Below are 24,369 nucleotides of genomic sequence, written 5' to 3' on the forward strand. Positions count from 1 at the left end.
ATCTTTCATAGTTTAATCATTTAAAGTCTGAACATTATTGCACTGTCTCACCCATTCAGTTTCAGAGAACACCTCAAATATAAATTATAACAGTGTGTGTATATTTAGTTCTATGAAATATGATCACATAGTCTTGCATTTACCATCAAAGTCAACAGACAGAACAGTTATACCACCAGCTGCTCTTTTATTACCACAATCACCTGCCTCCCTTCACTCATACTCCCCCATCCGTAAACCTGGTAACAACCAATCTGTTTTCTTCTTCTATAATTTTGTCAATTTTAGGAACAGTAAATGTAATCTTACAGTTCATAATTTTTCAGGCTTGTTATTTTTTTCTCACCATGATTCCATTGAGTTTCATCCATGCTATTGCATATATCAAGTCATTTCCATTTATTACCAAATCCATTGTGTGGATACAAGTGGTGAAGTTTTAAATGCCTTTGTGGGAAGGAACTGAGTATGGATCTAAGGAAAAAATTACTGCCTCTGCTTAGGGTGGAGACCATTAATTTACAATGATTCATTTTCTCTATTGTATTTCTTTTTATACAGCAGAACTTGCCAGACAAGGCATATGATCAATAGATACATGATTTAATGAAATAAGTTGGGGTTGACCAGAAGTTAATTACCATTTGTTCATTCCTATGTACTGCTTACTATATATAGGATAATACTCTGACACCATACAAAGTTCATTTAATTTAAACCTCAGAGCAACTCAAGGAGAGTTATCATAATCCTCATTTTACAAATAAAGAAATTGAGACATAAATTTTAATTAACTTTTCCCACCATCATATGGTATGTGTGAAAGAACAGAGGTAGTATTTGGACCCAGATCTCTTATGGTTTGATGACCCTGTTGGTAACTAGATTGATATAGTGCAGATGTCCCCCAAGGGTTACTGTTAATTAAATATTGAATTAATTACTATTTAATTAAATAAGTGAGTTGACCATGACCCTCAAAGATAGGGTCAGTTGACATTTGGGGCTCACATTTGGTGTAACACAAAGCTGTTCTCCCGGCCCTTTCCAGTGCAACCATTTTCCCCACCTCCCAAATCACTTTCAATCTATGAACATCCTAACAAGCTATTGGCTTATCAGTCAGCTTGCAAGTATCCTTCTCTGTTATTGGTCCCCTGTTAGCCCAGCGGAATTCAACTGCTTCACGGTAGCTATCCTGCCATCTTTTCTATTGCTTTTTCTCCTACACACTTGCTTACTTTCTCCTCCTCACTTTTCACACTCTTTCTTACACGCGCCCTTTCTCTTTCCCTTTCTTTTCCTCTCATTTTCTCTCTTACCCTGCAGGAAGACATTCAATTTGCTTAATAAACTCCCTTATGTGATTTCCCGTGTGCCACGTGGTTTTCGTGGGATCCCTTACATTTGGGTCTTGGAGTCCATTTCCATGGCAGTGAGGGAGCCACACACTCAACAGGTAACCTCCACCTCTGCTCTTAGGCCTCACCTTGCTTTACTTTCCCTTCCACTCTAAGAGCTTTTAACTTTCTTTCATTTCTGCAAATTGCCATGATTTTTCCAAATTCAGAGTCTTTGCTTGTGTTATCTATTGCACCTGAACATTGTTTTGCCACACTATTCCTGCTTACTGCCTCTCAGCTCCAAGTTATGTTTTTGACCTGCTTTGTGCAAATACATCTGGATCCTTTAACCATTTTTCCTTTGTCAGGTGCTATGATGTTAAGTTTTAAGAGTAGAAGGAATTAGAAATGCATTGCAGGAGGCAAAAGGTATTTCTTGCTTTGTTTTTTTGTTTATTTTTGCAGGTTCCTGAGGCAAGGACAGCCTGCTGACTTCAGGCTCCTACCACAGAAACAGCTTCTCTGGGCACTGGAGTCCTGTAATGCATGGCAACCAGCATCTTCTCCTGGCATTCCCCTCAGGCAGTTTTGTAACAGTTTGCCCACTGTGAAATGCTTTCCCATAATGTCTTTCCCTGGAAACCTGTAGGACAGATTTCTAGCAAGTTCTAAAGGATGGAGTTCCAGGAAGTTTCACTAGCATGTACTACTGTAACTTCTCTGTCATCCAGAGATTCATGGCCAAGGATTCTCTTACGAGGTCTGAATCTCTGTTCCAATAGTAACAGCTGCTCCTTATGCTTGCCATTCCTTCATTATTTAAAGATTTTTGGCTTCTCAGTAGCCAATTCATTGTCATTCTAGCTCCCCATTATACTTAATATTTCCCTGTATCAGATTTTCCATATTCAAATTACTTTGTGGTTTCTCTTCTGTTTGGATGAAGATTGATATGCTCTCCACTCAAATGGCTAATTTCATTCATCATATAGGTGTTGGTATCATTTCCTAAGAGATGTCTTTCTAATCCTTCAAATCAAATCATATCCCTTTAACTTTTCCTTCATGGTACCTTCTACAATTTTAAAATTATGCATTTATTTGTGTTATTATCTTTATATTGTCTAACTAGATAATAAGATCTAAGAGGGCAGGGATCATGTTAATTTTATTTATTGCTATATTTCCAGTGCTTGATCCAGTGCTTATCCCTGTGCCTCACCCAATAATAGCTCATTAAATGAGAAAGGGAGCAATTGTGCAATAAAGTCTTATTATATACAAGTGGCAACTAATAAAATGTGTATCTCTGTTCATTGGGAGTTAAAAAGGAAATATAAGGCCTACAAAAAATATAAAATGATTAAAGGAAGTTTCCAAAATAATGGTACAGATTAATTCAAGGACAACCAAAAATTTTATATTTATATAAACACTCCTAGAAATTTTTCTTTGATAATTGGATTTTATCCATTATATATCAGTGGTGGGGTAAATGGGCCAGTGAGATCAATTATTCCTTTTAGAAGATATTTTTGGTATATTGAGTTAACTTCTCTGAAAATAAAAAAAAAAAAACTAGCATTGTATTATCATTTGTTGTATTCATAGGGGTTTCCTAAAGTTAAAAAATAAAAAAACTGAGTTGGAGAAACAATATTTCTTTTCTAGTAGAGGGGTTCTCTGTCTTTGAGCATTTTGTTTGGTGTATGTTGGTAAGACTTGGCTGTTTCCTGCATATCTTTATGGCAAGAGGGCTTTCTATGGGTGTTTACTTTGTATGATCTTGGACAAACCACAGAATCCCGAATTCTAAGGTCTGGAGGGAATAATCTTTCTTTTCATTTTCTCATCTGTAAGTGAGGGACTGAACCACATACTACACAATACTCTCAGATCCCATCCAACTCTTTCTTGAAAATAGGCACACATCAAGTGTATCGGCTAAGCAATAATTCCCAGCGTTAAGTATATTTCCTGCTAAAAATCTGTAGTTATTTAATGTATCATGGGAATTGTAAATTTTCTTTAGAATATATACTTAAAAGTTTTGGCACTTTGTGATTTCAAATGCCTACCAGATTTTTTAAATTCTTTGTCCCACCTTGATCATATAATATAAACTTCCTGGCCTTAAGTTTTGTAATCACATGACAACTGGAGGTTTGCTTTGTTTTTCAAATTAATATACATTTTCCGAGTATTATGTGCCAGGCACTGTAGGAGGCACTGGGGACACAGAACTAATACAATATTAAGGGTGATTTGACAGAGGAAGAAACCAGTGTTACAAAGGTCTGTGAAGAAGTCATTGTGGTCAACTACTTATAAAATCACAACACACTATTTCCGTACTTTTAAGTGTTTCTTATTAAGTTAAAAAACTACCTCCCATAGGAAAGAAGATAAAAAACGAATAAACAGAATTCAAGATTTGTTTGACCAAAGGCAAGAAAGCAGTAGGGGAATGCAAAGCAGAAGAGTTGACTCCTTGGGAACCTTGAAATGCACAACCGAGAGGCTGAACCTCACAGCGCCTCCAGGCAGGGTCTCGAGAAGAACTGCACACAACAGAAATAGTTTTGTAGCTGCAACATTTAGTACAATTGGAAGCGAGACGGGTAGAATGATCGCGCGCTGGTCAGGGGAAAAAAAAGAGATGAAACAGTCCACGGCAGAAATTCGACTTAGAAAAGATATTCAGCCACGCAGACTGGGAACTTCCGCGACGGCTGGAGCCTTCTCCCTCCCCCAGACAACCACTGCGAGACCTGATGTCCTGCGCGGGGGCCCGCAGACTTTCCATTTCAGACCCAGAGATTATGATTTTATTTTAGGCAACCTCCCTCACTAACAAGCCAAACCCGATAGTCCTCTTTCCACACATTCCGGCCCACCCTCTTCCTGCTGGTTGGTTTGCCGCGGTGGCGCTCTTTTTCCCCGAGCTGGCGGAGAGAGATGATTTCCCATTGGATCACCTTGGGGCATGGTTGGCTTCCTATTGGCTTAGAGAAGGGGGCAGGAGGAAGGTGTGCCCCTGCATCACACCCGCCCCTAGAGCCCGGGCTGCACAGAATTGTGGGAGGGAGGGGGGAGTTCGGAGGAATAAAATACCCCGGAACGACCTTTGCCGGTACGGGTCTGTCCTCTCCCGGAGCTGAAGTCTCCTCCCACCACCCGTCAAGCTCCGCCCCGACGCCCGGCAGAAGCTGGGGAATCAGGTGATCGTCGGCTGGGCGCGGTCACGTGACCGGGGCGTGCCCGCCGGTGGTGGCCATGGCGGCCGCTGTCTCAAGTGTGGTGAGGCGAGTGGAAGAGCTGGGGGACCTGGCTCAAGCCCACATACAGCAACTTAGCGAAGCCGCGGGTGAAGACGGTGAGGGAGCGCAGGAGAGGGAGGCGGCCGGGAGGACGGTGGTTCAGGGCTGGTGTTGGATGGCTGTAAGGACTGGAGGCTGCGGCCTGTAGTCCGTGGGAGTCCCAGGTCGTCGCCACCCAAAGTTCTGTTCTTCCGATCCTCTGTCGCGCGGCGGATAGTCCTTTCCCTACAATTTGTATTGGCGAGGCGTTTGCTTTCCAAACCGCATTTTTCATAACCAACCGGTGAAATCTTTCTTGTTTACATCTGAGCCAGATGTGTGCTGTCGGATCTAACCGTCTCGGTAACATTGGAAAAAGTGTAGTGTTAATTAAAAGTACACGCGAACGTTTAAAGAATTAAATTGAGTGATAGTTGTCAAACAATGGTAGTTTTGCACCCAGTAAAGATAAATAGGCATGTATAACAGTTACACTATTTTATTACTCCATTATAAATTCCCGTTCCATATTTTGGATTAAAACTCAACTGAAAATAATATTGTACAGAAGAGCTTTACATTGGTGTAATTTAAACGATCTTGATTCACGTGTGTCATATTATTTCTCACAAGGGCTCTGTGAGTATTAGAACACTTGTTTTGAAAACGTCGGAGCTGTTTCCTTTGGAAAAACTGGCTTAGGAGTTACCTTGATCTTTTGAATTCAAGTCCAGTTCTCTTTCCATTACTTCCCAGCTACTTTAGGTTCTACATAACCCCTTTTTGAGTTTTGAACCTTTACTACCGACAGGTAGGTGTTATAATTCTTAAGGGTTCACTCATTTCTCATTAGAACAACAGTGAGACATTTTCCTAAGTCATTGAATAGTTGGTGAATTTACTGAATAGGATCTAAGATGAAATGACTTAGTTTCAGTGAAGATTGTTTACCGGATTATCTCTTCTCAGGAGTATGTTCTTCAAAGACCCACAGACCACCCTGAAGCTGACTTCTTTTTTGGTTTGTGGTAAGTGAATCTTAGGATTCACATGAATAGTTTGTGGATAGTAGTAGTAATTACCTGGAAGTGTATCCAAGTTACCTCTAATTCCAGCCATATTTGGACCTATCCAAAGAGATCACAGATTATTTTTTAATCACTTATCACTGGACCAATGAGTCATTCTCATTTTCCTGTGGAGAAATTCTTTAATTCAGTTTAGCATGAAGCCTGAATATTAAAGTCTGTTAGTATGTATTCATATTTGGAGATGTCATTTTTCTGAAAGTTTACTAAAATTGTAATAGTAGCTGTCCACATTATGGACTATAAATCAGTATTTAAATTGATCTTATTAAAATATTACCAATATTTTCTTGTGAAGTTTAATTTAAACAAGACTGCATGTATTTGAATTAGACTTGGCATTTGTTTCCCACACAACAAAATAGCATATGTTAAAAAATTGTCCTTTAATGTAACAACTATTTGTTTATACCAGGTTGTAGGGATTGATAGTTCCCATTGACTTATTCAAATTAGATGAGATACAGTCAGATATTATTCCATCTAGGAATGCTCTCCTTTATATTTCTGGCCAATTTTTATTTTTTTTCTTAATTGTACAAGTACAGTATGTTTACTGTTTGGAAATATGCTATGAGAGGGACTTTCTCCAGAGATTATATAAGAATCACTTTTCATCTTTTGCCTTGCCAGTTGTTACTTTGAATAGTTCTAATAGATATATTGCATTTTTACCGACTTTTCTAAAAATAATAGCTATGCCACGATCACAGCTTCCCTATGGTATTCATGTCACTCCTTCAGCAGTGGTTTAGGGGGTTCAATCCAAGACTTTAAAAAATTTTTTAAATACTTAGGATATTCATTTTATTTTTTCTCTTTCCACATATTTTTATTGGTACACTTTAGTTGTACATAATGATGGGATTTGTTTTATGTGTTTGTATATGCACATAATATAACAATATAATTTGGACAGTATCATTCCCGAGTATTTCCCCCCACTCCCCTCCACCCTCTAGTCCCTTTGGTTTTCATGAGACTACCACCCCACCTTTTTTTTTTTTTTTTCTCTCTCTTTTTCCTCTCAGCTTCCATGTATGAGTAAACATGACCCTTAATCTTCTGAGTTTGGCTTATTTCACATAACATAATGGTCTCTAGTTCCATTCTTTCAATCATATGTTTATAATAATCTTGCAAGTTAAGAAAAAATGTGAACACAGTCTCTAAAGAGGCACTGTAAGGAGTGCTATATTCTGTAATTTTGGTTCACAGTAGAATCTGTTTTTTCTGGGTTGTGTACTTGGCACTTCTGGGTCAAGGACAGATAGGAAGACTGTTAAATAGGGAGCATTCAGTTCAAGTGAATAGTGAATCTTAACAGCAGTCAGAATCTGGTAAGAGTCTTTACCTTTCCTGGTCTTTACCTGGGAAACTTAAGGTCATCATGTAACTGGTAATGGACATAGCCTGATGGTTGGTGCTTTTGCTCTGACACTGAACAGCTTAATGGAACTTTCTGCCAAGGCTGGATCAAATGGACCCACACCAAGTGCTACATAATGTGTCCATTAGCCGATGGGGAAGAATGATCTATATTTCAGAGGAGAAACAAATGGGCAAGCTCAGGGACTTGAATGTCTTGCACAATAGTAGGCATATCTAAATTTTACTACATGAGGTGATACAGAATGACCTGTAGTACCTTTGTGTGGATACATAATAAAGACTAAAATCATAGAAGCAGCAAAGGGATAATGACAGTAGGAAAAGGGGAAAAAATAGGAGACAGGAAGAAGAGTTGGATGAGTTGTGATAAGAAGACCTATTGTTCCTTTTTACCCAGTTTTTGAAGGAACAAGGTAATTTGTTTCATGTCTGTTTTAAAAAAATAAAATACACAAAATTATTACATAATTGTAATTGTAATAGCTCTAAACAAAATTAGGTTATAATTACATTGTAATTGCCTCCAGTGCTGATATTTTATGAAACATTTGATTTGGTCAATCATATTCTTTTAAAAAACCTTTACAAATATTTTTATGAAATTACACATTTTCAGAAGCCCTATCAGTGGATTTATATATAGTATTTGTACTTTTCCAGTAAAAGTTATAAATTTATTATTTAAGCATGTGGGATGGATCAGCATTATAGAAGAAGCATTATGGGAATACACACTGCATTCAGGAAATAGCAGTTTCCTAAATAGAATCCAGGAAGTTTTTAGTCTTGCTTTTCAGAATAAATTTCCATTATAAATTTACTTCATTAGAATTGGGCATTGTGTTATACTTAATATTTTAGATAAGATATTGTTTGCTATTTCTCTGTATTCTGTAGTATAGTTTCACTTTGTCATCTCAGATACTTAACTTTTAGGCACTCTAGATTTGTGAAATAATTCTCATGTTTTAATTTTTTTACAGATCACTTTTTAATTCGGGCCTCGGCAGCTCTGGAAAAACTGAAACTCTTATGTGGAGAAGAGAAAGAATGTTCAAATCCATCAAATCTTCTAGAACTTTATACACAGGTACTGAAACAGATGTGAACTCTGGCATTTTATGATGGCAGATTTCTTATTTAGGTGGTAGACTCCAAAGTGTAGACATAACAAAATTGGTTTATTTTTCTTTGTTTTTGCAGTGCTGGGAATTGAACCCAGGGCTTTGTGCACATTAAGCAAGTACTCTATCACTGAGCTATATCCCCAGCCCTAGTTTATGCTTTGTTTTTTTTTTTTTTTTTTAAACTATAAAGCAGAATGCAAAGAAGTAGAATTTATTTAATGTGTTGATAAGAAGAGTTAGGAAAAAAGTCTTGCAGGTAAAAGCTAAGTGTTATTGTGTACAAAGCCTAAGCCAGGAAAGAGAGATCAGCATCCAGTGGAAGATGGTTACCTTTATGGGTAGCTAACACAGAATAGCATTCAGTAGGGGCTGGGGAGATAGCTCAGACGGTAGAGTGCTTGCTTTGTAAGCATAAGGCCCTGGGTTCGATCCCAGCACCCACAAAAAAAAAAAAAAAAAAAAAAGAATAGCATTCAGTGTCTTAAGAGCTTGCAGGTTTCAGAGGGAGTAGGGGACTCTAACAGTACTGTTATTTTTATTTTCCTGAAATTCACCTTTTCTCAGGATTCTAAACATGGTTCCCTCTGCTAGTGTCATGTACATTCATAATATTTTTCTGTTTCCCCTTTTTTCTTTTACTTTCCTTTAAATTCAGGCCTCTCTGTGGATAGTACTTGTTTTCTTGTTTTTTGTTTTTCAAATACTGCTTAGGCAAACTGACATTTAAAAATAAAATTTCATTATAATAAACTAACATTTGGATTATACTTCTTGTTAAAGTGCTTTTGTATGCCTTTTACTAATTGCTGTACGATTAGAAAGATGAAATGGTTATGAAAAGTAGAGTACTCAAAGTTTCCAAAGTGCACATTTATAGCATTTACATACTTGGCACTATGCTTTCTATTAGGACGTACATAAAGATGATTTCTGCTTTCAAACAGGTATGATTGAATGAACCTAAACAGCTATTGACAAACACCTAAGAACGATTATAATTTGGCAGGTACTTGGCCTGACTCTTTTTCCTTTCAGAAAACTTTCTTTTCTTGTTTGTGTATGTAGATGTCATTTTATTGCTTTCATATGAGGGAATTCTAAACATTTTCTTATTTCTAAGAATAAAGCAAAAGACCTAGAAATACAGATTGAAATTTCCCACACCTTCTAGAACCTTATTTAGAGTTCTGAATTACCAGACCATCTTCCATGAGATGCTGATCTCTCTTTCCTGGCTTAGGCTTTGTACATAGTAACATTTACCTTTTAAATATCACTAACTGTGCTAGGTAATGTTTCACATGCTTCACATGTATTAATTTATTTTATCTTCAAAACAAGGAATTTTGAAAGGCATTTAATCCATTTTATCATTTACCAGTGAAGAAACAGCTTCAGAAAAAATAAAATTGACTTGTCCTTGGTTAATTAGATGATTAATGTAGAACTGACACTAGAATCCAATTTCCTCAGTCTTAATTCAGGAGATTTAAAAAAAAGAAAAAGCATTGAAAAGTATTAAGGTGCTTGAACTGAATGTTTCATGTCTTTAGGACTCCTGGTGACTTGATGTTTGAATTGCATATGTTGTTAGTATGTGTTCACTATTGGGTGGCAGGATAGATAGCCCCCAAATACTGACTGTGCATTTGGGAAAACAAATCCTCCGAAAATTTCAATATACAAAACTAGAAGTGGTGACCTTAATACTATAGGTGTTTAGACGATTTTCAGGGATCATACATATGTAAACAACATAAAATGTAATAATTGATGACACTTTCATAATTTATTATATATGATTAACTTACATTAAAACATAATCATGGGGCTGGAGTTGTAGCTCAGTGGTTGAGTGCTTGCCTAGCACGTGTGAGGCACTGGGTTCGATTCTCAGCACCGCATATAAGTAAATAAATAAGGGTTCATTCACAATTAAAAATATATTTAAAAAAAATACTTTATTTTTTGAGAGAAGCAAGATAACTACTAACCTAGTGTTTTAGTAAGATAAAATACTTACAGAGTTTTCTTTCTTTTTTTTCTCCCCAGTACTGGGAATTGAACCCAGGGGCATTTGCCACTGTACTACATCCCCAGTCCTTTTTTTATTTTGAGAAATGGTCTCACTAATTTGCTGAGACTGACCTCAAACTTGGAATCCTCCTGCATCAGCCTCCCAAATCCCTAGGATTATAGGTGTTCACTATGTGCAACTACCTATAAACTTTTCTATAATGTCTATTTCAAGATATTTTTATAACTAGACATTTTGCATACTTCCCAAATTCAACTACTGTGCTAGAATATTTGATACATGTATGCATATATGAGATGTAGATGTATACATATGTATATATACACACACATACATATCTTCTACATATGCAAAATTGAACTCTAATAATTTATTTTTTCAAGTTTAAATAACTTATTCTTTTTTTCTTTTTTGTTTAGGCTATTTTGGACATGACATATTTTGAGGAGAACAAGCTAGTAGATGAAGATTTTCCTGAAGACTCTTCTTCACAGAAAGTAAAAGAACTGATCAGATTTCTTTCAGAACCAGAAATTTTAGTTAAAGAAAATAATATGCACCCAAAAGTAAGTTTTGCACTTGTATAAATTAATGTGGAATGCTGCTAGTTCTTGCTATCCTGCTCTTTGGAGACTATTTTTTTTTTTCTTTTTGAATGTATCTTTCTGTTTTAAATTAAGATTGAAGGAGAGAGATATGAGTGCTTACCCCTGCAGACCAATGTCAGAGTAAAATATTGTATTTTACTAAATATTTTCAGAATATTTGCATGATGGAATTATATTTATAATGCCTTTATAAAAACAGATATTCCCTACTTTTGCTCCCTTTATGGTTGCAGGTGCTGTTTTTCTCCAAGGTTATTAGAAATCTCATTACCACATCTGTTATACTTTTTCTAGTCTTGATCCTTCTGAACTGTTGCTACCTTTCTTAGCATTGATCATTCAATCCCTTGGAGCCCCTGCATGCTCTTTTCTCCTTTATTTCTGGGAAGCCTTCTCTTGCTGTTTTCCCTTTCCTTCATTCTTGAAACATTGCTACTCTCTAAGGACATTACCTTCATCCTCTGATAGTCTGTATTTTATCTTGTTTGACAACCTGTTCACATGCTTTTTACTATCATCTCTGTTTAGGTGATTGCAAGGGTTATATTCATAGTCCTAGATAATCTTTCTAGCAAATAATTTCTAATCTTTAAGTGTCTACTGACTAGCTTACCTAGATATCTTTGCTCTGTGTATTTATTAGGGAAGGCTAACTATGGAAACAAATCATTCCAAGATTTAAGTGCCATTCCACTATAAAACTTTTGATTTACTAATATCATTCTTGTGTATAACTTTTCAGTATTTTATTCTAGCAATCTAATTCTTATTAAATTCTCTAATGCTTATTTTTATCCTTTAAAGAAATAGATATGATCTTGCTTCAAGTAACACTTCTGAAAAGCTATCTTTTTTATTAGATTGTAGTCTGTATTTTGGATATATTAGAGGAATTTGGTACTAAAATATTTTTTAAGTTATTTTGTAAAATTAAAAATTATTTTAATTTTTATATACTAGTAGAGTTCAGTATTTTTGCTTGATTCAAAGATAGCTATTCCTGTGTAAATTGATAAATATGAGCACCTTTTGTGAAATGAGTGTTTTTGATTGCTAAATTTTTTGCAATTTGACTTCTTCAGACATCAGGTTTCTCTTTTGGCTTTGTGTGTGTGTGTTTCAGCCCTGTGATTTGCTTGGGGATGAACTACTTGAATGTCTCTCTTGGAGACGAGGAGCCTTACTATATATGTATTGTCATTCTCTGACCAAAAGAAGAGAGTGGCTCTTGAGAAAATCAACTTTGCTTAAAAAGGTAAAAAGACATTTCTTATACATTCTTGATTGTTGACATATAGGTTCTCAAAAGCTGTCTTTATTAAAATATTAACAGTAGTGGAGGGCTGGGGTTGTGGTTCAGTGGTGGAGTACTTGCCTGGCATGTGTGAGATCCTGGGTTCGATTCTCAGCACTGCATATAAATAAGTTAATTAATTAAATTAAAGGTCCATTGACAACTAAAAAAATATGAAAAAAAAAAAACAGTAGTGGAATCAAAGGGTCTGGGCTTCCATTCTAGGTCTTGTACTTATTAGCTGTATAATCTTAACTTGTAATTTCATGTGAAGATTAAATAAAATAATGTGAAATCACTTTGTCATTTGGGGGTTCTACATGATTTTTTTAAGTTCTGAATTTTAATTCTTTAATATAAAATAAATAATATTAATCCCTAATCATATATATCTGTATATGTATGTGTGTGTGTGTAATTTTTTTTTTTGGCTGAAGAACATCTTGGATCAAGCATCCCTCTGTCAATAAATTACTACTAAAGAACCGCATGCCCTTGCTTCTCAAAAATTGTGGATCTCTTGAGTCATCTTGACTGTTCTGACCAATCATTTAAGATAGACATGAGTCTCAGTATTGTACCAGTAAGGAATCTTAACTCAACTGAATGTAAACATAGTTTAGGTGGACTTGGAATGGAAGATCACACTTTCAAATATAGACATTTGATAATATTTTTTCTAAATTATGAACACATACAAATTTTTAATAAGTTGTTTTGACATATCATTATGATATTTATCCTTTTCTACCTTTGATAGCATTTATTTGACAAGTATATTACTGAACCATGTGTTCTTGGTTAACATTTTCTTTTCTGTACTCTTATTTGGAGGGGTATACTTACTTATGAAAATCTTGAAGTTATGGGACCTTATACCATTGAAATTTAATAACCATTAGATATATCTGTATACTAGCCCATTTTCACTGGCTGAAGAGTGGGAGAAAGTATTTGAAGTTGATATAGTTCTGTATATAATACTTTAATGCTTTGGCTTTGATTTTTATTTAGCATCTTGTTGATGGAATCAATTACTTGCTACAAATGCTAAATTATCGGTGTCCTATCCAGTTAAATGAAGGAGTTTCTTTTCAAGACTTAGACACAGCTACATTACTGAGTGCAGGTAATGTGAACTATTTTTTAACATTTTCTAATTAAAGCTTTTTAAGATTTTAGGAAGTTTGTTAGATTTTATTCTGATTTAAATACATTTCAAGCTAGATTATAGACAAAAACTAATAACAGATCTTTTTAAGAAATTCAGAGATTAAAGTCTTCATGTAATGTGCAAAAATTCTTCTAATCTCTGCTATTTAATAATTTGGGGGAGAGTTTTATATCATGTTAATTTTACAAATTTTGCATTCCTGCATAGCTCTGATCAGAACAAGATTTGTATATTTGTGTCAATGTAGACATTTATGCTCTTTCACATTAAAAAGAAAAAATCCAGAGCTTTTATAGTGGTTCCATGACATGATATTCTTATCTTTTTCTTCTATCCTCTTTAGAACCAGAGTCCTTCAGATTCAGAGGGAAGCACTTTATTTAGAGTACAATAGTAACAATACAGAGTTTTGCAACAGGTATTCCTGTTTAGGACATTGCCTTCGTACTTGATATTCCAAAATCCTTTTCTGCGTCACTTATGTTTCCGGCTTCTACGATGGCAGAAGGGAATTTCTTTTAGCCAAGTCAGCTCCTTTAGAATAGCCTTCTGAGAAGCTCTTTACAATCCTTCCACTCCTTGACCAGTTTAATTCAATCACTTCACCTAGCTGTAAGGAAACTTGAATAGTATAGTCCTTAACCTGATAACATTGCCATTCCAAATTAAAGTTCTTTACTGAGGAGGTGGGGAGAGGATAAATATTGGGTGGCAGCTGTTTCTGCCACAAATATCTATGCCCTTAACAATTCTAAGAACTGGATATTCAGCATCATTGGAATTTTGAACTGAAGTCAGGGGAAGAACTGACTTTTACCATTTCTTTTTTGTAAATGGAGGAACTGAGATCCAGGGATCTATTCAAGGTCACAGAGATTCAGTTGACACTGGAGCATACATGTGAATTTTCATTATGCTTTGTCTGATTTTTTTTGTGGAAGAAAATGAAATGTGAGAAATGCTAAGAAAATTTCTTGAGGAAAATTCTAGAATTTTAAACATTTTAATTCCTTTTGTTTCTTTCCTAGCTTCCTGAGGCATTTTTTTAAAAAACACATTTCATTAAACAAAAACAATCTATTGTGAATACAGAGTTCACACAGTGGGCATGATGTTTTGACAAACATAGTTTTGATGTATTTATGGAAAAATGTATATTAGTCATTAGTTATACCAGATAAAACTGATGAACTAATCAGAAGTATTGAAAATGACCTTTTAAGTAATTTCCTCAACACACACCTCAGTCAGTCCTACATGGACTGATTCCATTGAACACTTAACCTAGAACACTGTTTAAAAGAAAAAGGTGAGGATTAGTACTGAAGTCTATTTAGAACTAAAGAAAGTGCACAAGTCACCTATTTCCCTCATTTTCCTATTTCTGGTTTTAAGGTAAGACACTCCAAAAATTCCAAAAGCCTGGAATTTTTTTCTTCAGGAGGCATATATTACTGCATTCTTTTCAGTCATGCTTTGAATATATTAACCCCTTGCTTCAAATGCTTCGTTCACAGGGGAATTTAAAGGATTAGATATGATATTAAAGCAATTTCCAGGGAAAAAGAAATGTCAACCACAAAAGTTTTGCTAAGTCCTTAGCTCTCTTATGGTATTAACTTCTTGTTCTCATCTAAAGAAGTTTGCTTTACCTGAATCTGTCTCTCTGTACATGATTAAGTAGCTAGGAAACCTATTTTTCATAGGCTAAGTTTCTCCCAAGGCCCTGTAGAAAGGATCAGATTATTTTTGTTAGCAAATCTAAAATACAATTCTTAGAATAAAATGTTTAGAGCAAAAAATTCTATATGAGGCATCAAAATATTTTTTTGTGGCCAAATGTTGGTGATAATTTATCTAATTTTAGGTAAAACTCAAGACAGTGTGTGCTTACTATGATTACTTCCTTTTGATACTTAGAAGGGAAAATAATTGTGTTGTCCTTTGGACATTACTGATATGTTATTAAATTTTCAGCTACTAATAATTACCAACAATTATGTATAAACCTCTTTATCTTACTTCTTTACTACTTTAGCCTCTTTTCTCTGAAGTGGGGACCAGAAAATTTTAATTTTGGGGTATAGACTTATCAGATAAAAGTTTTTTAAAAATAGCCTTATAAGAATACCCCTGGAGTCAAATGGGGCAAAGCAAAATACTATCCAGTGTTCACATCCTTGGTTTGTGTCCCCCTTTTTAAATGCCACTGAGGATCCTCCCTCCCATGCAGTCCTTTGGCCCCCTTCTTAATACAGAACCGGGATTTCAGGTTCCATAAAGGGCAACTCTGAACTAGTATCACAAATTGCTTGGGTAACTTATTGAAAATACAGTTTTCTGTGTACCTTGTACATGTTCTGGTTGAATATTTGAAGCCCAAGGATCTATTTTAATTAAATTCACATAATTGTTAAGATGTGGGCAGACTAGTGCAATAATGCTGTCAGAAGATTCTAGTCTGGCCATCTTTTTTGTCAGTGGAAGACATCTTACTTTACTCACCCTCATTTCATGAATTACTATTGTATAGCTTTCTATCACTGTGACAAAATACCTGAGCTAAACGACTCAAAAGGAGAAGAGTTTTGAGACCCTGTGATTCAGAGTTTCAGAAAGTGGTTGCTTAGCCATGTCACTTGGGCCTGTGGTGAGGCAAAACATCAAGGAAGGGAACACATGGGGGAGCATAGTTGTTCAGCTCCTGTCAGCTGAGAAGCAGAGAAAGAACAGGAGGCGAGGATCTTAATATCCCTTTCAAGCGCACACCTTTGATGATCCAATTTCTTTCCAGTAGACCTTTGCTCCTAAAAGTTCAGGTTCCTCTACTTTCCAGCAGTTACAAAGACTGGCAACCAATCCTTCCACATAGCTTTGGGGGTCATTCTAGATCCAAACTGTAACAATTATACTTCCTTTCCATACTGCTCCCACCTCCCCACATCTCATATACTCTCCCCACTGTCACATATACATTTACCATGGACATTTTACAGTTCAAAGTGTTTTAGTGAAAAACCATTCTAAGTATTAACAGAAAAAGAAGATATCAAGGGAAATTCAGACAAGTAAAGAGCTCGTCTATAGAAAAGTGACTCCTTTGGGGAGTAGACAGTAGAAAGTACCTAATTTTTTACATGTTCATCCCTTCCTTTGGCATTTTAATGCAGTAGCTTTGAAAGTGTAGTCCATGAGCCAGCAGCATCACCTTTGTCCTAGATCCTAGGAATTTATCTAAAAAATATAAACTTTTAGGTTCAATCTTATACCTGAATCTGAAATCTAAGTTGGGACCCAGCAGTGAGCATTTTAGTTAGGTCTGCCAGGTAGTTCAAAAGTAAGCTAAATGTAAGAACTATTCTTTCACATATAGCTCTGCATTTTCTTTGTAATAAGACCTTCCCATACAATATCTGTACATCGGTAAGCAGTTGACTCCTTGCTAGTGTGAAAAATGAGGCTTACCTAAAGAGTGGGGCATAAATTTGAATCTCAGATCTGACTTCTCACCCTTCCCAGGTGATGTCACCTTGTGGGATGTACTTCAGCTCCCTCCCCCCAAGACTTTAGTCTGCTTTTAAATTAAACCTTCCCTTCATTTTTACTTCTCTTCCTTTGCCTACATTGGTGTTGCTAGTATTATCTACACAAGGTATAGGATCACAAAAATAAAAAGGATATTTGTTCAATGAAATGCTATTATCGAATATAAAATAATCCTGAATAATATCTAGTGCTCTCTCTAGCTTTTTCATTGAAGTTTATGATCTTAACTACTAAGAAGTAAAATAAAAAGAAATTATTATATGTAATAGGCATTGTACTTATTAAGTGGAAGTTGTTTTATACATGCAAAGTATAATATAGTGTAGCCTATCATTTTCATGAATGCAAATCTCAGATTCTGCTTTCTTTTTCCTTTTTCAAACTATGCATTAATGAGCCAGCTACTGTGCTGAAACTGTTTCTTGTCTTGTGAAACTTCAGATATCTTTTAGTAGGTTGAAAACAGTAGGAACTACAGGTTTGGAAGTTGAATTGTTCATCTCTGCCATCATGGTCTTAGTTTCTATTGAATCATAATTAGGTGAGGTATGTTTTATAATCACACAAGTACAGGTACATTAGAATAAGTCATTTATTTGTATTTTAGTGGCCTTATGAAGTTAAGTGACCTTGTATTTTTATATTATTTTGTTTTCTGGAACACATTTTAATTTCATATGTTCCTTAAAAATGTTCTATGTTTAGGGTACATGGAATCCTAATTTTTCTGATTTACAAACAGACTCAGAGATTCTCATGGGTTGATCTCATACCCAGATCTCTTTTATTCTTTTTTTTAAATGGTAATTTTTTATTTTTTATTTTGAGATAGGGTCTCACTCAGTTACTTAGGGCCTCACTAAGTTGCTGAGGCTGTCCTTGAACTTGAAATCCTCCTGCCTCACAGACTCCTAAGTCACTGGAATTACAGGTGTGCACCCCTGCACCTGGCTCTAAGTCTTTTTAAAAATCTTCTTCCAAATTAATATACATGTTTATGTAATTGGCTACTGGAATTACCACTCAAAGGAAGAATGCATTCAACCTTTTATCAAAATCTTGTAGTATAAGCATTTCTGATAACTTGGAATTGTATGACCTTTTCAGGGGCATGAAGATATGTGATTTTGGTAGACACATTGAAAAATATAAGAGCTATAGAATACTTGACTTTAGCTATATCAGTGATTGCAGAGTATACCCCAAAATGAAAGTTATGTTCATGGGTGGTATTCAGGGAGTTTATGAGTACAGAATTTGGAGTATATTTCTGAGAGGAGTTCCACTGATTAAATTAATTCTCAAAGAAGTCCTGATGAACACCCCAAAAAGGTTAGGAACACTAACTTAAACAGTTCTTTAAAAAAATTCTTTGATAATAGTGGTTTTATTGTTGTGATGAACATCTTTTATAAGTTAATAGGGAGAAAAAAGTGCTATTTAAATGAGGATTGTAGTAGTTTTGGCATTTCTACATGTTATCACTAAAGTAAATGAGATGAAAAGATAATGCTTAATGACAAGGAATTTTAGAGTTTTAACAACTAGGATTTCTCTTTAAACTTTTAATTCTGACCTCTCATCATAAATGACCTTCCCAGGAATATTTAGTGACATTCATTTGCTGGCCATGATGTACAGTGGAGAAATGTGTTACTGGGGATTGAAACATTGTGCAGATCAACAGCCAGGAAATCATGAAATGGATACTGGTGTTTCTGGAGCAAGCTGCATGACACACAAGGAATCCTTGGATTTTCGAGAAGTAGGAGAAAAAATTTTGAAAAAGTATGTATCTGTGTGTGAAGGACCCCTGAAAGAGCAAGAGTGGAATACAACAAATGCAAAACAAATTTTAAATTTCTTTCAGCAGTCCTGTAAGTAGTAATTCATCTAGTCTTTTTCAATTAGAAAGAAAAAGACCCATGTGATGGAAAAGAAATTTCAGAAAGAAGACATACTGATAACTGAATTTGATGTTATAGTACATCTAGATACCCAGTATGGTTGCCCTTCTTTAAATGCCATCTTCATCTTTAATTGTATATTCTTAAGCCCGTGGGGGGGAAAATGATTCCTTAACGTCTAAAATGGCATAAATGTTATTCTAACTCACCTTGAACTACAGGTATCCTGTCATTAGTAAGGAGGAGCCCTATTTAACTTTTCAGAGATTTTTTTTCTAATACTTATGGTTATTGTTTTTTTGTAATATGTATATAGCGTAAACTCTAATTTCCCTTTCTTGAAATTTGCTATACTTTAGCTCACCTCACTGCTTTGAATAGGTATTCTGGATATAAATGTAGGCAAAATGAAAGATTATGACTAATATTCAGATTCCATTTCCAATAAGGTTAATAACAAAAGACTCCACAAAGAAATCACTGTTGAGCTCTTTTGCCATGTATTACTACTAATCATATTTAGAGTTTTTAAAAATTCTAGCATGCATGAGGCTCTGGGTTCAATCCCTCAGTACTGGGAAAAAATAATTTATTTCTCTTGGGCATTCTACGAATGTTTAAAAATGATTTTCCTATTTTGTTTAAGATGCATATTTTCTCAAGTAAGGAAGATAAAAATCAGGTTAGGTTAGTCCATCATTACTTCATATACTCTTAGGGCACATATTTTCATACTGTATTGAAGTTTTATTATTTTTTTGCCCTTAACAATAGGGGTAGAATGCTAAAGGCCTGAGAGCCTTATTTGATACCTTGCTCACTATCTTTCTGTCTACCTCAACTCCTATTATCTTGGGATGAGCTGTCTGGTACCTTGGTAATACACTGGACTTCAGTGTATTACACTGGACTTCTAGTGACTCTATCACATTCCAGCAGCTTATTCCCATGACCACATCTTGAGCATTAACCTTCCTTAAGTTTCTGTTTCTAAAATCTTACATTTCAGTAGCCGATGACAATTCTCATCTTGTCCTCTTTTTTATTTCCTGATTTTTGTACAATCTGTAGCTTCTTTACAGGCTTTTTTTCTTGCTCCCCTTACTCCTAAATTATCAGCCTCTTTCAGGTTTTCTTTCTTCCTTGTCCATCCTCAGCTTTCTGGGGCACTTCTATCCCGTTTTCCATATTCCCTCGTATTCTTCAGCCTAGTCATTCTGTGAGCCTAACATTGAATTAGCTACCTTTTCTGGGTTGTTGAGTTCTGTGGGAAGGACATGTAGCCCTTCAAAGTGGGATCACAATGTCTCTTTCAGAAGAACCCTCACAATAAGCCTTCTGTTTGTTACTAGATGTCCTTTCCCTTTTCCCACTGTACTTGAGCCAAACTTTGTCACTTTCCTCAGACACTCTGCCCCTCCCCCAGAGTATGTCCTTCCTCCTATCATTGTGTATGACAGAGTTGAAGCTATGAAGGAAATCAGCAAGTATTTACTATCTTTATTCATTTTCCCCTGTTTTAGAAGAAAAGAGGTTACTTGCTTCCTTTTGAAGGCAAATCTGTGCTACAGATTTCTTCTGTGTTATTTCCCTCATTTCCCTGGTGATTTCTCATTTTCAGCCTATATTACTAGAGAACTCTAAATGAGAGTTCTTTTCCTTCTTTACCCCTTTTCCCTCATTTTTTTCTCCTTTTTACTCTAAATACTCTAGTTATATGATCTCATTCACAGCCATTGCTTCCTCCACCACCTTTAATATCAAGCTGATTCCCAGTTCAGTAACCTGGACTCCAGCCTCCCTCTTGCTCTCTAAATCTCATTTCTAATGGCTCATTAAATAGCTTCATTTAGAAAAACATCCACAATAATTTTGAATTCAGTATGTCCAAACATCAAATTCTGATCTTTTGTGCAAAATCTTTCCTGCTTCATGATGTTTTATCATTTTTAGATCTTCTGCAGAGCAGGGTATAATGTATACCTTTCCAGCCTTGTCTCTGTAAACATCCTCTATAATCATATTCTGGTCAAACATTGAAAATCCATGCTCCTTTTTGATAAACATAAAAATTCAAATAGAGCCTTCAGGGTAAGGATAAATTCTCCCCATCCCTGCCCAACCCCCTTGGCTTATGTTTGCACAGCCAAGATTTGTATTGAACTTAGCATTTTAGCAGATTTTATTATGAAAATACCTTTGGGCTTTCTGAATATGAAGATTTAAGTCACTTTTAATATGGTTTTTAGAAGCACAGACTGTCCCTTCTATTTTCAGAGGTCATGATCTATCAATTGTAGGTACTTCCAGTACCTTCCCCAAATGTGCTTGTGTTTTTTCAGCCTCAGTAACTTTGTAGACATCATCACTTCTGTGTCCTTCTTTGTAGCAAGTGAACACCTACTTATCTTTTGGGATGCAACTTCAGTGATATTGTATCCAGAGGCTTTTATCAGCCTTTTGCAATCTAAATTAGATGTTCCTTTGTTACATTTTCTTAGTCTTCCCTTCCCATGTTATCCTACTTCCTTTCCTTACTGGGTGAACTCTATTTTAAAATGTACCTTTATATATAATGCTAAAGGCATGATCAGCCCTTAGTAATGTTTTTTGAATTAATGAGGCATGATTCTTAAGTGCCAAACTGCATAAAAGGGTTGCTGCTATTTGGATTTCAAACTGCCAGGCTATACATAACAGTGCTTGATATATATCACCTCAGAGGAAGAAAGTATTATTTAGATTCCAAACCTGAGAAAATAAGAGAACTTTATCTTCAGAAGCTGGGAATTTCATTTTGCCTTCATGACCCTTGTAGATTCACTGGTTGGTATGATTATGAGGGTATTACTGGGTGCTTTTTTGTACAATTTTCCATTCCCCAAACAATTGGAGAATTAATTTGTAGACCATAACAGTAAAAGTGCTTTTTACTCTAGTGTGTGATAAATGAAAAATACATTTTTGTATGTGTTAAAGCCTCGTAAATGGAATCTCTTTCATTTAGAAAGAAATGACCTTAGGATACCAAATATTCCACATAAGGAAAGTACCATAATTCATTCATTTACTCAGCAACTACTGCCATATTTTGTCTAAGGCACTAAGGATATTGCATTTTAAACACCCTCCTGTTTCAGAGTTCTGGAGGAGGAAGTTACACAAAGCATTTTAAGGAATATATGTGTCAAGTGATCAATAGTATGAAGAATAAAGCGGGGAAGGGGCTTAACAAGACTCCAGTGGGTGCTGTTTTATTTAAAGTGTTAGGGAAGTTACCTCTAAGCACCTTTCTATTACCGAAGCATTCTGTCCTTCAAATTCAACCCTGTTGTGTAAATGCCTTGTAGTTATAGTATATTCACAAATATAGTTTTTCTTTCCTATGGAACTGATACTGAATTAAGGAATGAGTAATTTCTTAAGACTTTACGTTTTGTTACATTTAAAGGATTTCTTTTTAGCATGGGCTTTACCAGTGGGTGATGTTACCTACAGGCCTATTGCACTTTTTACGTGTGGGGTTTCTCTTCAATTTGAATTCTCTGATGGCTAATAAAATTTAAACTCTGCTAAAGGATTTTTCACAATTCTTAAATTTGTATGATTCTTTTCCCAGTATGAATTTTCTGATGTCAGCTAGACTTTTAACACTTAGTTAAGGGTCTGTTTTGCTACATTTACAGGGTTTCTGGCTACTGTGAATTAATTGATGCTCATTAAGGTGCAAATCCTGACTTTTCCTTATTCCTTTGCATATGGTAGAGTGAGGTGAGAGTCATGGCTAAAACTTAGCATAAAATTACATTCCTAGCTTTACAGTCCAGCTGTGAATTCTGGTATTCTTTTAAGTGTGAGCTATGTCTAAAAGCATTCCTAGATTCATTTTAATAGCATTTTCAAGACCCTACAGCTGGTTAACATGCTAGTTTTAGACTGTCTCTTTTTCTCTTCACCTTCTAGGGCCCTTTTTCTGGCTCCAGTAAGGGTACCCTATCTGACGTGAATCCAGGATTCTATAATTTTCTAATACCACTTCCCTATATTTTTTTAACACAATATGAGTTGTCATACTTATGGAAGTATTACATTAAGATACATTTAATATAGCCACAATTAAGGTATGTATTATATATTTATGCTGGTGTTCTCTACTGTACTTCGTTTTGTTTTTCCTACTTCTAGTGAAAATATTCAAGTAAAATGTTCTGGAACATTTAAAATTTGTAAAAAAATAAACTCATATTCCCCTACTTGTATCTTGTGGTTTTGGTCTTCTTTTTTAGTTTACTGTTACATCAGAATGAAAGCCTCTGAAATCTCAGTTTATTATTCTACCTTCTGAATGTTATTTTCATCTGGTCTTGATAACTTTCAGACAGTATAGCATAAAGATTAGGATTGTGGGTTCTGGAGCCAGTAGGCCTGTGTTCAAATCACAGCCTATTTCCTGACTGTGTGTCTACTATGTAAGTGACTTAATCTTTCTGTGCCTTAATTTTCTATTTTTTTTAACACAAGGAATATTACTAGTACCCATGTCACAAGATTTTGAAGATTAAATGAATTGATACTCAAAAAGTGTTTTAGTGCCTAGCCACAGTAAGAACATACAAGAAAGAATTAGCTACCATTGTTTTCCTTAATGTTTGAGTAGTTCTGGATAGCCATACCTCATTCAGCATGCTGGCTAATATTAGAATGCTCATCAGCCAGAAGAGTTGAGTAACGAACTCTTATGTCCGGTATGCACTGTATTTTCCTTAGTTCAAGCCATGCTTGGTCATTTTAGATAGGAAGTAGGTTTTTAAGAATTCATGGACTGGATAGGAATCTCATATGTTTTTTGTTGATGTGGCCAGAAAACCTAAAGTTAATTGTTATAACATTTTCAGCTCCACCATCCAAATATACCCACTATATTTAGTATTAGTCATCCAAGTATCATATATACCCTTTTTAAAACTTATGCTTTTAATTATCAGCCTGGTTACTTTTGGTATATTTCTAAATTCACAAGACAGAGGCATTTAATGAAATATAATTAATTTAAATATATAGATATAATATAAAATATATGTATATCCCATTTAAAAGTAGGTCATTATAAACTGGTACATGATCATAATTGAGTATATGACTATAAAAAGCAGTGAATATTTCCATATAATGCTGTGGAATAATTATTAAAAAGAAGGTGGAAAGTATATAGTATAATGCTATTTATTTATGAAAGGATACAAATTATGTGTGCTTTAAAAAAAAATGTTAACTATGGTGGGGTAGGAGAAGAGGAACTAGATGGAAAGACCAGTATGGAAGCTAGATTTCTCTGGATATGCCTTGAATTTTGTATGTTTGACTTTGGAATAATGTATATGTGTTATAAAATAAAATTGAGTCATAGTTTAAAAGGCCATGTTTTTGATCTTTGGCAAAAAAATCCTAAACAAAGTAAACAAATATGCTGAATTATGTATCAGGTTGGTAGCTTAAATACACAGAATTATTTCCATTACCTTTTGTTTTCTTTTTCCACATTTTTTATTAGTG

At 35.2% G+C, this 24,369-nt stretch overlaps 1 protein-coding gene across 2 annotated transcripts; it reads left to right on the forward strand.

Moving 5' to 3' along the window:
* The first annotated feature begins 4,529 nt into the window (after positions 1 to 4,529).
* On the forward strand, positions 4,530 to 24,242 carry Rimoc1 (RAB7A interacting MON1-CCZ1 complex subunit 1). 2 transcript variants are annotated; one of them, XM_047556485.1, is made up of 7 exons: positions 4,624 to 4,719; positions 5,612 to 5,670; positions 8,106 to 8,212; positions 10,707 to 10,853; positions 12,019 to 12,150; positions 13,204 to 13,318; positions 18,511 to 24,242. In XM_047556485.1, exons 2-7 carry the CDS (start codon positions 5,616 to 5,618, stop codon positions 18,792 to 18,794), a joined length of 840 nt encoding a protein of 279 aa, XP_047412441.1. In that variant the 5' UTR covers positions 4,624 to 4,719; positions 5,612 to 5,615; the 3' UTR covers positions 18,795 to 24,242. The 2 variants fall into 2 exon arrangements, with proteins under 2 accessions (XP_047412440.1, XP_047412441.1); XM_047556484.1 differs by lacking the exon at positions 5,612 to 5,670 and having other exon boundaries at positions 4,530 to 4,719; positions 18,511 to 24,241.
* Positions 24,243 to 24,369: the final 127 nt, after the last annotated feature.

The sequence above is a fragment of the Sciurus carolinensis genome, chromosome 6, assembly GCF_902686445.1.
Source record: "Sciurus carolinensis chromosome 6, mSciCar1.2, whole genome shotgun sequence".
Taxonomy (NCBI): domain Eukaryota; kingdom Metazoa; phylum Chordata; class Mammalia; order Rodentia; family Sciuridae; genus Sciurus; species Sciurus carolinensis.

Bases quoted from the DNA above. Each gene is read 5' to 3' on its own strand.
- Rimoc1 (XM_047556484.1), top strand. From the start codon at position 4,620: ATGGCGGCCGCTGTCTCAAGTGTGGTGAGGCGAGTGGAAGAGCTGGGG. The intron at 12,151-13,203 runs GTAAAAAGACAT...ATTTTTATTTAG, and splicing joins AATCAACTTTGCTTAAAAAG to CATCTTGTTGATGGAATCAA. The intron at 13,319-18,510 runs GTAATGTGAACT...TGACCTTCCCAG, and splicing joins AGCTACATTACTGAGTGCAG to GAATATTTAGTGACATTCAT.